Below are 13,347 nucleotides of genomic sequence, written 5' to 3'. Positions count from 1 at the left end.
CCAGAGAAGGAAGGTTAGGAGACACCTAGAGGGTGTCCACCATGGGGGCAACTGGGGGTCCGGATGATAGGCTGGGGGTTTGAGGAAGGACCGTAGGGCTCTGGGCCAAGATCATAACACAGTGATTTATGTCATGAACCATTTCTGTGGAGTTTCAGATGGACTTTATATTTGTAGACAACCACACTGGCAGTCGGCATTTGTGAGTGGGAAATGACTGTAGAAGGAGTGATGATGATGTGGTAGAGCACTTGGAGGTGAATGACTGCTTGCTGTATTGGTTGCAACCTTTTCTTCTGCATTCACAGGATGTGAGCGTTGCTGGAAGTGCTGTTTATTGTCCATTCAAGGTCGACCTTGGGGAAAGTGCCGGTGGGCGGCCTGTGGTGAGAACTGCTAGGCCCGGAGCCTTGGGGAAAGAGCCGGTGGGCTGCCTGTGGTGAGAACTGCTAGGCCGGGAGCCTTGGGGAAAGTGCCGGTGGGCTGCCTGTGGTGAGTACTGCAAGGCCGGGAGTCTCAGAACCTTGGTGAAGCAATGCCATGGGAGCAGCCAATATATGCCCAAATTGGAACGGTATGTGAGGGAATAAAATGTCTGTGGGAAGGAGCAATATTTACAAACGGTCGGCAATTGAGGTGTATTTTTGCAGAATGTTGTGGCTCCATCATCCACCCATAGACCACATGTGACAGTTGTTGGGCATCAATTGGAGATCCTCCGACACTGTGCTGCTAATCCTACCTGTGAAATTGGGGCCGGAATTATTCCCGTTTTTCCATATTCTACCCTAATCTGATCCGTGTGACCTATCCGTGGCATCTCCTCCATTCCACAGCCCTCTGAGATTCCGACTCTCCTCTTACTTTGGTTTCTTGTGCATTCCCATTATAATTGCTCTGCCATTGGCAGCCATGAGCTCTGAAACCTCTCCAACTCATTGACCAATCTTTGGTCACCTGGCCTATTATTGCATCAGGTGACTCAGCCTCGTGTTTTGTTTCACAATGCTCCTGTGAAACGCCTTGGGGCATTTGAAGGCAGCATACAAACATAATTTGGTGTTGTTTTTGGATCCCTCAATCCTTCCTTCACTCTGGTCCTCTCCTGCCTTTGAATTTTCCTTACACTCCCCCGTCCCCATACTGTCAGAACAATATTTAACATTAGAGCAATCTTCAACGCATATCTCGGAGTAAACAAGGATGTTTACATATGCTTCATAGACTCTGAGAAAATGATTGATTGTGCTTGTCACCAAAAGCTAATAGACGTGTTGCTGAAATGTGACATTGACAGTAAAGATGTGAGAATTGTCCAGAACTTACATTGGGACCAAATGGCATCAGGATTGAAGATGGGCAATTAGACATGTTTCAGGTGAAGAGAAGAATATGATGGGGCTGTGCATGGTCGCCAGAATCATTCAACCTGTACGCAGGACAAATAATCCGCTTAAAGAATTTGCGATATGCTAATGACACAGAGTTGCTCACAGAATCAGGAGACGCCCCACAAAATATCACAGACGAAGTAAAACCTTGATGTTTAGAATATGGATTCGACGTGAACATCAAAAAGATAAATACAATAGTAATTGGAAGGAATATATTAGAAAAAAACTCGAGTGAATATTGAAGTGGACAGGTGCCAACCTGGCATTGCCCCCTGCCATGTCCCTGACCATCCAGAGACAACACTGGCCCCCGAGCACCCGGCATGGTCAGAACGTCTTTTTTGAGGACCAGTAGTGATTCCTGTTACATGGTACCAGTAGGTGGTAACATCTAACATTCCCAGAAGCGTTAAGCCGAATTTGAATATTTCAATATATGAATCAGGTGCATGCTCTAACCTGGCGTGAACTTGATTATGTCGCCAGCAGAGGAGGGGGGGGGGGGGGGGGGGGGATCTCGTAAAATCCTCACAGCACAACAGGAGGCCATTCGGTCCATTGATTCTGCACTGACCCTTCAAAGGAACACTCCCGCCCCCCCTCACACCCATTCCCTCCATCCCCATAACCCCGCGCATTGATCATGGCCCTTCCAACTAACCAGCACACCTTTGGACTGTTGGGGGGAAACCCAAGCAGGCGTGGAGAGAATGTGCAAACTCCGCACAGACAGTCTGAGTAGAGTTTGCACGCCCCCTCGTTCTGAGATTGCCCCATCGGAAATCCCCTTATGGCCCCATCGTGAGAGCTTTCGACCACCGCGGGATTTGCGCCGGGACATGAGAGGAGAGGGTGGTGGAAAACCGCCTCTGATATCAAATACCAAGGAAGGGTTCAACATCAGCACATCAGCACAGTGGCTAGCACTGCAGCTTCACAGCTGCAGGGTCTCAGGTTCGATTCCCGGCTTGGGTCACTGTCTGTGCGGAGTCTGCACGTCCTCCCCGTGTCTGCGTGGGTTTCCTCCGGGCGCTCCGGTTTCCTCCCACAGTCCAAAGACGTGCAGGTTAGGTGGATTGGCCATGCTAAATTGCCCTTTGTGTCCAAAAAGGTTAGGAGGGGTTATTGGGTTAGGGGGATAGGGTGGAAGTGAGGGCTTAAGAGGGTCGGTGCAGACTCGATGGGCCGAATGGCCTCCTCCTGCACTAAATGTTCTATGTTAATATAAGAAGCCATTGGAAAGGTTGGACTCTGATCTATTAAGTGGCAAATTAACTTCATCGCAGAGAGTTCTAGAGAAAAGTAAGATTTGATTTGAAAGATTAACTCTGTTTTTCTCTCCAAAGACGCTGCCTGTGCCAGAGAGTTGCGTAGTTACAACGCTTCCTGTTTTAGTTTCATCATAAATGAAGGTGATGGAATGATATTTGCTGAGCAAATAAAAAACACCCATCTGCACTTCAGCGAACAGGAAACTGAATGTGGCGGAAGAGCAAAGGGATCCATAGGAACAGGAAAATAAATCATTAAAAACAGCATTGCAGGTCAGCAAGGCAGTTTAAAATGCTCAGTCAGATAGTACTTACAGTAACATGCACTATCCTGATCTTCGCAATATAAAAAGGGCATTAAAACATTTTAAACTACAAAAAACTCCATCGTTTTAAGAATGAAAACTTATCTCACTCAGTTCACTAAAATAATTGTCAGAGGTGTATCGTCTATGACATCTAGTGGTGACTAAAATAATTGCATTATTGACATTCCAATTTTAACACAATAAAGTTAGTACTGCAATCCTGGACAGACACAGCTCCCGACATTAATTTTTTTCTGATGCAAGGAATATCCAGCATTGCAGGATTGAGCTTCTGACCTGTTGCTAGTGTTAAGTGTCAGAGATTTTCATTTCGAAGGCAATGACTATCCGGGAACTCAGTGGGGGCAATTCTCCGAGCTCCGCGCCGGGCCGGAGAATCGCCGCAACTGTGCCACGATGCCCCCTTGCAGGCGAGCAGTTCGCTGAGGTGCGGAGAATCGGCGCCATTTGCGTCGGCGCGTTAGAAGGCGCGTTTGACGCGGCGCTAGCCACGGACCGCTGGAATCGGCGGGGCCGCCGATTCTCCGGCCCGGATGGGTCGAGCTGCCGCGCAGATACGACAGAGTTCCCGCCGGCGTCGGTCATCCCTGGTCGCTGCCGGCGGGAAATCTGCGCGAAGGGTCGGGGGGCAGCCTGTGGGGCGGGGAAAAGCGATCCTTCACCGGGGGAGGGGGGAGCTCTGATGGGATCTGGCCCGTGCTGTACCTGTCCTGGGACTGTTTGATGGGGACAGTGTAGAGGGAGCTTTACTCTGTATCTAACCCCGTGCTGTACCTGTCCTGGGAGTGTTTGATGGGGACAGTGTAGAGGGAGCTTTACTCTGTATCTAACCCCGTGCTGTACCTGTCCTGGGAGTGTTTGATGGGGACAGTGTAGAGGGAGCTTTACTCTGTATCTAACCCCGTGCTGTACCTGTCCTGGGAGTGTTTGATGGGGACAGTGTAGAGGGAGCTTTACTCTGTATCTAACCCCGTGCTGTACCTGTCCTGGGAGTGTTTGATGGGGACAGTGTAGAGGGAGCTTTACTCTGTACCTAACCCTGTGCTGTACCTGCCCTGGGAGTGTTTGATGGGGACAGTGCAGAGAGAGCTTTACTCTGTATCTAACCCCGTGCTGTACCTGTCCTGGGAGTGTTTGATGGGGACAGTGTAGAGGGAGCTTTACTCTGTACCTAACCCTGTGCTGTACCTGCCCTGGGAGTGTTTGATGGGGACAGTGCAGAGAGAGCTTTACTCTGTACCTAACCTTGTGCTGTACCTGTCCTTGGAGTGTTTGATGGGGACACTGTAGAGAAAGCTTTACTCTGTATCTAACCCTGTGCTGTACCTGTCCTTGGAGTGTTTGATGGGGACACTGTAGAGAAAGCTTTACTCTGTATCTAAACCCGTGCTGTACCTGTCCTTGGAGAGTTTGATGGGGACAGTGTAGAGGGAGCTTTACTCTGTATCTAACCCCATGCTGTACCTGTCCTGGGAGTGTTTGATGGGGACAGTGTAGACGGAGCTTTACTCTGTATCTAACCCCTTGTTGTACTTGTCCTGGGAGTGTTTGATGGGGGACAGTGTAGAGGGAGCTTTACTCTGTATCTAACCCCGTGCTGTACCTGTCCTGGGAGTGTTTGATGGGGACAGTGTAGAGGGAGCTTTACTCTGTATCTAACCCTGTGCTGTACCTGTCCTGGGAGTGTTTGATGGGGACAGTGTAGAGGGAGCTTTACTCTGTATCAAACCCCGTATTGTATCTATCCTGGGAGTGTTTGATGGGGACAGTGTAGAGGAAGCTTTACTCTGTATCTACCCCCCGTGCTGTATCTGTCCTGGGAGTGTTTGATTACTCTGTATCTAACCCCGTGCTGTAACTGTCCTGGGAGTGTTTGATGGGGACAGTGTAGAGGGAGCTTTACTCTGTATCTAACCCCGTGCTGTATCTGTCCTGGGAGTGTTTGATGGGGACAGTGTAGAGGAAGCTTTACTCTGTATCTACCCCGTGCTGTACCCGTCCTGGGAGAGTTTGATGGGGACAGTGTAGAGGGAGTTTTACTCTGTATCTAACCCCGTGCTGTATCTGTCCTGGTAGTGTTTGATGGGGACAGTGTAGAGGGAGCTTTACTCTGTATCTAATCCCGTGCTGTATCTGTCCTGGGAGTGTTTAATGGGGACAGTGTAGAGGGAGCTTTACTCTGTATCTAACCCCGTGCTGTATCTGTCCTGGGAGTGTTTGATGGGGACAGTGTAGAGTGAGCTTTACTCTGTACCTAACCCCGTGCTGTATCTGTCCTGGGAGTGTTTGATGGGGACAGTGTAGAGGAAGCTTTACTCTGTATCTACCCCGTGCTGTACCTGTCCTGGGAGAGTTTGATGGGGACAGTGTAGAGGGAGCTTTACTCTGTATCTAACCCCGTGCTATACCTGTCCTGGGAGTGTATGATGTGGACAGTGTAGAGGGAGCTTTACTCTGTATCTAACCCCGTGCTCTACCTGCCCTGGGAGTGTTTGATGGGGAATGTGTAGAGGGAGCTTTACTCTGTATCTAACCCCGTGCTGTACCTGTCCTGGGAGTGTTTGATGGGGACAGTGTAGAGGGAGCTTTACTCTGTCTCTAACCCCGCGCTGTACCTGTCCTGGGAGTGTTTGATGGGGACAGTGTAGAGGGAGCTTTACTCTGTATCTAACCCCGTGCTGTACCTGGCCTGGGAGTGTTTGATGGGGAGAGTGTAGAGGGAGCTTTACTCTGTATCTAACCCCGTGCTGTACCTGGCCTTGGAGTGTTTGATGGGGACAGTGTAGAGGGAGCTTTACTCTGTATCTAACCCCGTGCTGTACCTGTCCTGGAAGTGTTTGATTGGGACAGTGTAGAGGGAGCTTTACTCTGTACTGTATCTAACCCCGTGCTGTACCTGTCCTGGGAGTGTTTGATGGGGACAGTGTAGAGGGAGCTTTACTCTGTATCTAACCCCGTGCTGTACCTGTCCTGGAAGTGTTTGATTGGGACAGTGTAGAGGGAGCTTTACTCTGTACTGTATCTAACCCCGTGCTGTACCTGTCCTGGGAGTGTTTGATGGGGACAGTGTAGAGGGAGCTTTACTCTGTATCTAACCCCGTGCTGTATCTGCCCTGGGAGTGTTTGATGGGGACAGTGTAGAGGGAGCTTTACTCTGTATCTAACCCGTGCTGTACCTGTCCTGGGAGAGTTAGATCAGATTTAATTCAGTGTTCTGTTCATTAACATTCCTGTCCAAGATTTACTCAAACAAAGACCGATTTACTCATTCCCGACTCAACATCTGATGGACAAATATTTCTGCTGCTTGAACAAAATCCAACCGCTTTCCATTTTTAGGATTCTGAATTTTTAAATTTTGGATGAACCATGTATCAATATTAATCCATGTGAGAAACTTTCATTGAGTGTTGATATTTCGATTTGACGTTTCGTACTCTGCAGGGATCCACTCCCAGAGAGTTCAGTACGATGTGTTGAGAAGTGTTGGAAGGTGTAATTATCCTCAACACAATGGTCTGGAAAGGGCATGAAAAGTGACTCAGAGACTGGAAAATAATTTGTCAGGTAGAGTTTATATCAGTCTCAAAACAAGACACGCTTGAAATTCTATGGGCCACTCGTCCCTAAACCCCTGCACTGTGTGGATCGATCAGGTGATAGGAAAACTTCAGGGAGTCCAGTTGCGGACGCAGTGGTGGGCAGTTTCCAAGATTCCACCCACTCTGGAAGAGTTCCTGGTACAGATTGAAGAGTAGCTAACCTGCTATTAACCCCACTCACGAAACTCCACTGTTTAAAAAGTGAGATTGAGGGAATAATAGACCTGTCCGCCTGTCGGTAGTGGGGAAAATTCTCAAATTCTCTAAGATTTTATAGCAGAGCACTGATAAAACAGGGGCTGGATCGGACAGAGTCAGCTTGGAATTACGACAGGGAATTCATGCTCGACAAATCTCCTGGAATTCTTCGAGGATGTACCTCATTGATGAGGGCGAGCTGGCGGATGTGGTTCTTTTGGATTTTCAAAAGGCTTTTTAAAAAGTCCCAAATGGATTAGCGTGTAAAATTAAAGCACACGGGATTGGGGGTGGTGTACTGAGATGGATGGAAAGCTGGTTGGCAGACAGGAAACAAAGAGTGGGAATTAAGGCGTCTTTTTCCTCGTTGCTGGCAGCAACTAGTGGGGCACTTCAGGGATCGGTGCTGGGACCCCAGCTATTCACAATGTATATGAATGACTTAGATGAAGGAACTAAATATAATTTCTCCAAATCTGCAGTGGACACAAAGCTGGGTGGGAGGGTGAGCTGTGAGGAGGATGCAGAGATGCTTCAGCGGGATTTGCACACGTTGAGTGAGTGGGCAAATGCATGGCAGCTGCAGTTTAATGTGGATAAATCCGAGGGTATCCACTTCGGTAGCAAACACGAGAAGGCAGACTATTATCTGAAAGACTGTACGTTGAAAGACAGGAATATGCAATGAAACCTTAGTGTCCTCATACATACACCAGTCTCTGAAGGTAAGCATGCAGGTACAGTAGGCGGTAAAGAAGGCAAATGGTATCTTGCCTTCATAGCGAGAGGATTCGAGTACAGCAGCAGGGATCTCTTGCTGCAATTATACAGGGCCTCGGTGAGGCCACAGCTGGAATATTGTGTGCCATTTTGGTCTCCTTATCTGAGGATTTATAGAATCATCGAATCTACAGTGTAGAAGGAGGATCGAGTCTGCACTGGCCCTTGGAAAGGGCACCCTACTTAAGCCCATTTCTCCACCCTATCCCTGTAACCCAGTTAGTCCACCTGACCTTTTTTGGACACCAAGTGCAATTTAGCATGGCCAATCCACCTAACCTGCCCATCTTTGGACTGTGGGAGGAAACCGGAGCACCCGGAGGAATCCCACGCAGACACGGGGAGAACGTGCAGACTCCGCACAGACAGTGATCCAAGCCGGGAATCGAACCTGGGACCCTAGAGCTGTGAAGCAACGGTGCTAACCACTGTGCTACCGTGCCGCCCATGAAGGATGTTGTAGCTATAGTGGGAGTGCTGCAAAGGTTTACCACATTGATCCCTGGGATGGCGGGACTGACGTATGAGGGGAAATTGAGTCGATTAGGATTGTATTCGCTGGAGTTCGGCAGAATGAGGGCTGGGGAATCTCATAGAAACTTATCAAATTCTAACAGGAGCAGACAAGATGGATGCAGTTCCTGGTGGTGGGTGTGCCCAGAACCAGGGGTCACAGTCTGCGGATCTTTGCTAAACCAGTTAGCACTGAGATGAGGAAACATTTCTTCACCCAGAGAGTGGTGGGCCTGCGGGATTCGCTGCTAGAGAAATTAGTTCAGGCCAAAATATTCCATGTTTGCAAACATCAGTTGGACGCAGTGAAGGGGGCCAGAGGATATGGGGGGGGGGGGGGGGGGGGGGGGAAGCAGGATTAGACCATTGAGTTGGATGATCAGCCATGATTATAATGAATGGTGGAGCAGGCTCGAAGGGCTGAATGGCCTTCTCCTGCTCCTAATTGGGCTTTGCTTGCAATGCAGAAGGGCCTCAATGGGGCCATAGGCGGGCAGCCCACCCGAAGCCCCCTCCCGCTGCTCTTACAATCGTGGTAGGGCGGTGGGGAGGGTCCGGGGAGGGGAGGGGCAGGTTTTCTGGCTGCAGCCATGCCCATGACGCAGCCCCCCCCCCCCCCCCCCCCCCCCCCCAGTTATTGCCTGTCTTCCCGCCTGTGAGTGGCCAATCAAATTTGGTGATGGTTTAATCGGGGGAAAGACCAGCTCACCCTGCGCGACATATCATCGCCTTTCCACACAGAGCGATGGGTTTTGCCTGACAAATAGTGAAAAGTTTCTTTGAGGTGGAAATGTTGGCTGAGGGAAGCCAGCCGTTAGGTTCCACTTTGAGGCCTGTCGAAGCCACGGCAACAGGCCGATCGGGGTTCTTAAATTATTGTGCAGCACCTCAAACATGCTGCCGTACGCACTGTGGCTGTACCGGCCGTACGCACTGTGGCTGTACCGGCCGTACGCACTGTGGCTGTACCGGCCGTACGCACTGTGGCTGTACTGGCCGTACATGCTGCCGTACGCACTGTGGCTGTACTGGCCGTACGCACTGTGGCTGTACCGGCCGTACATGCTGCCGTACGCACTGTGGCTGTACCGGCCGTACATGCTGCCGTACGCACTGTGGCTGTACCGGCCGTACAGGCTGCCGTACGCACTGTGGCTGTACTGGCCGTACATGCTGCCGTACGCACTGTGGCTGTACTGGCCGTACGCACTGTGGCTGTACTGGCCGTACATGCTGCCGTACGCACTGTGGCTGTACTGGCCGTACGCACTGTGGCTGTACTGGCCGTACAGGCTGCCGTACGCACTGTGGCTGTACTGGCCGTACATGCTGCCGTACGCACTGTGGCTGTACTGGCCGTACGCACTGTGGCTGTACCGGCCGTACATGCTGCCGTACGCACTGTGGCTGTACCGGCCGTACATGCTGCCGTACGCACTGTGGCTGTACCGGCCGTACAGGCTGCCGTACGCACTGTGGCTGTACTGGCCGTACGCACTGTGGCTGTACTGGCCGTACATGCTGCCGTACGCACTGTGGCTGTACTGGCCGTACGCACTGTGGCTGTACTGGCCGTACATGCTGCCGTACGCACTGTGGCTGTACTGGCCGTACGCACTGTGGCTGTACTGGCCGTACATGCTGCCGTACGCACTGTGGCTGTACAGGCCGTACATGCTGCCGTACGCACTGTGGCTGTACAGGCCGTACATGCTGCCGTACGCACTGTGGCTGTACAGGCCGTACATGCTGCCGTACGCACTGTGGCTGTACTGGCCGTACGCACTGTGGCTGTACTGGCCGTACATGCTGCCGTACGCACTGTGGCTGTACTGGCCGTACGCACTGTGGCTGTACCGGCCGTACATGCTGCCGTACGCACTGTGGCTGTACCGGCCGTACATGCTGCCGTACGCACTGTGGCTGTACTGGCCGTACGCACTGTGGCTGTACCGGCCGTACATGCTGCCGTACGCACTGTGGCTGTACCGGCCGTACATGCTGCCGTACGCACTGTGGCTGTACTGGCCGTACGCACTGTGGCTGTACCGGCCGTACATGCTGCCGTACGCACTGTGGCTGTACCGGCCGTACATGCTGCCGTACGCACTGTGGCTGTACTGGCCGTACGCACTGTGGCTGTACCGGCCGTACATGCTGCCGTACGCACTGTGGCTGTACCGGCCGTACAGGCTGCCGTACGCACTGTGGCTGTACCGGCCGTACATGCTGCCGTACGCACTGTGGCTGTACTGGCCGTACGCACTGTGGCTGTACCGGCCGTACGCACTGTGGCTGTACCGGCCGTACATGCTGCCGTACGCACTGTGGCTGTACTGGCCGTACGCACTGTGGCTGTACTGGCCGTACGCACTGTGGCTGTACCGGCCGTACATGCTGCCGTACGCACTGTGGCTGTACTGGCCGTACGCACTGTGGCTGTACTGGCCGTACGCACTGTGGCTGTACCGGCCGTACGCACTGTGGCTGTACTGGCCGTACGCACTGTGGCTGTACTGGCCGTACGCACTGTGGCTGTACCGGCCGTACATGCTGCCGTACGCACTGTGGCTGTACCGGCCGTACGCACTGTGGCTGTACTGGCCGTACGCACTGTGGCTGTACTGACCATACATGCTGCCGTACGCACTGTGGCTGTACTGGCCGTACATGCTGCCGTACGCACTGTGGCTGTACTGACCATACATGCTGCCGTACGCACTGTGGCTGTACTGGCCGTACATGCTGCCGTACGCACTGTGGCTGTACTGACCATACATGCTGCCGTACGCACTGTGGCTGTACTGGCCTTCTTTGCATTCACCTCTCCACCTGCACCCCAGTTACACCCATCATAAACCTGATTTCATTAGAAACTCTGTTTTCCCACATCCTAACTCGCACCAAATCTCGTTCATCTCCCACATCTATCCCTCCCTTTCTCTCTCCCACATCTATCCCTCCCTTTCTCTCTCCCACATCTATCCCTCCCTTTCTCTCTCCCACATCTATCCCTCCCTTTCTCTCTCCCACATCTATCCCTCCCTTTCTCTCTCCCACATCTATCCCTCCCTTTCTCTCTCCCACATCTACCCCTCCCTTCCTCTCTCCCACATCTATCCCTCCCTTTCTCTCTCCCACATCTATCCCTCCCTTTCTCTCTCCCACATCTATCCCTCCCTTTCTCTCTCCCACATCTATCCCTCCCTTTCTCTCTCCCACATCTATCCCTCCCTTTCCTCCTCTGAGAACATGTCTTCATACCCACCCCCTTTGCCCAATTTCTGGTCACCCCATCACAATGTCTTCCGAAGAAGATTCATCTAGACTCGAGACGTTAACACTGTTTCTCTCTCCCCAGATGCTTCCAGACTTGCTGTGTTTCACAACTCCAGCATCTGTCGTATTTTGCTCTTATATTAGAATGTCTTCTTCCTTCATTTATTGTCAGGTGTTGTTTAATAATGCTCCTGTGGAGTGTCGCAGGATGTTGACGGAGCTATGTAATTGCCACATGTTCTTATTGGCCTTCTGATGGTCACGGCACTGATTTTAGATTTAATAATTATATTAAATCTCTCGTTGTTGGGAAGCTGTAACTGGGATGATGCGAGCGGGACCGGGAATGGTGTCGGAGCCCCCAACCTCCTCCAAAGCGACACAGTGGCCCAACTGAGCAAAGGTGACCCGAGCAACCGTGGGCTGGATTCTCCGTTAGCCGGCGCTGACCTCTGGGTGCGAGACCGGGCGGAGATTAGATCCCGGCGCCAAAATCGAGGTTTGGCGCCAAATTGCGATGCCCCGCCTCTGTGAAAACAGCCTCAAAAACGACGCACCCCGCGCGCAGTTGAAACAGTGTTCGCGTATCATTCACGTGATTCTCCGCCTCCGATGGACCGGGTTCCCGACGGCGCGGTCCACGTGCGCTTTCTCAATCGTGAATCTGGCAAGGTGGCTGCTGAGAGAGAGGGAGGGCATACGGACAGTGTCCAACACAGCCATACTTCACCGATAGCCGTGCTGCTGACCGGGGAGGCTTCGGCCAAGGCCGGGGGGGGGGGGGGGAATAGTGAGGGGTGGCCAAGAGGTGGGCTGTGGGGTCGGGGTGCACGGGCGTGCAACATCATTACTGCAGCCGGCAAGGCAGCCATGCAGCTGCGCACGCCGCTGACAGCCCGCTTTAAACCTAGTGCCCTGGGTGATATAGATGACCCCTCCCCCCGGGGCAGCCCCCAGGTGCCCTCTGGTCCCAGCCGACCCATCAGCTGTATGGCCGCTCCAGCACAACCTGTCCCATCTTTTCGGTCACAACCAGTGTGTGTGGGGTTGGGGAGGGTGGGGGGGGGGTAGGGGGGGGTGGGGGTTGGGAAGGAAGGGGGGGGGGGGGAATGCGCGGCTGCGGTTTATCAGCCCAGTGAGTGTTTGGCACGGACCCGGTAAATCCCGCACCGTTTTCCGTGGGTTTTGGTGGTGTTCCACGCGGCGCTGATGCCAGCCCCTCAGCCCCGGTAGCGGAATCGGTGCGTGATTGGCGCCGATTGGTGTCTGATGTGAAAGGGCAAGGATTCTGCGTCGGGGTCAACGCTGCCAGAGAAACCTTTGTTGAGCTTCAGCGATTCAAACTCAGAATACCGAAAACACCATAATGCCGTCTTTATTATTCAGAAAGACAAGGCTTACTTCGGAAGGTCCCACCTTCTCTGTAAAACCTACTGAAAGTTACCCATGAACAATCAGCTCCCTAATTTACTCATCGGATGACTTATGTTCATCCAGATTATCCAATTTTTCTTTGTGCCACTCAATGTTTTCCTGCAAACGCTTGATCTCTTTGTGTTGAGCAGCAATCTCCTCCTCGTGATGGGACTTCAACGAATCAATCAACTCCTTTTCCTTCTTTTTGAAGTACATTGCCTCCAACGCCTCCTCTCTCTTTGAAAATGCCCCACCGCCCTGTCGCACCGTTCCATTGCCTCTTAACCTCCCTCCAGTGCTGACCTGCTGTGACTGGCTGATGGTGAAGGCCGCCCAGGCTTTATTTCGAAGGATGCCCCTCAAATGGCAGCCAAACGGACATGCGGCCATCTTGATATTACAGACAGAAGCGATGTGACCCCGACAGGAAGTCACTATCGAGTGCGATTGTGATGTCAGAAGACAAGGTTCGATTGTCACTGAGTGCTGGGTTGTTACCGTGGTTTCACAATCAGATTCCAGACCCCAGAACGTGGCGATGGGAAACCAGTGTACTGAAGGCAGC

The 13,347-nt window shown here is 52.2% G+C and overlaps 1 protein-coding gene across 1 annotated transcript; it reads right to left on the bottom strand.

Annotated features, from left to right (window-relative positions):
• Positions 1-1,000: 1,000 nt before the first annotated feature.
• LOC119975668 (prisilkin-39-like) lies at positions 1,001-10,315 on the bottom strand. The gene is made up of 2 exons (XM_038815449.1): positions 9,394-10,315; positions 1,001-1,143 (listed from the first exon to the last, which is right to left on the bottom strand). Exons 1-2 carry the CDS (start codon positions 10,313-10,315, stop codon positions 1,001-1,003), a joined length of 1,065 nt encoding a protein of 354 aa, XP_038671377.1.
• Between the last annotated feature and the right edge of the window lie 3,032 nt (positions 10,316-13,347).

This window comes from Scyliorhinus canicula, chromosome 13 (genome assembly GCF_902713615.1).
Source record: "Scyliorhinus canicula chromosome 13, sScyCan1.1, whole genome shotgun sequence".
In the NCBI taxonomy this organism is placed as follows: Eukaryota; Metazoa; Chordata; class Chondrichthyes; order Carcharhiniformes; family Scyliorhinidae; genus Scyliorhinus; species Scyliorhinus canicula.
This window is presented reverse-complemented; position numbering and strand designations above follow the sequence as displayed.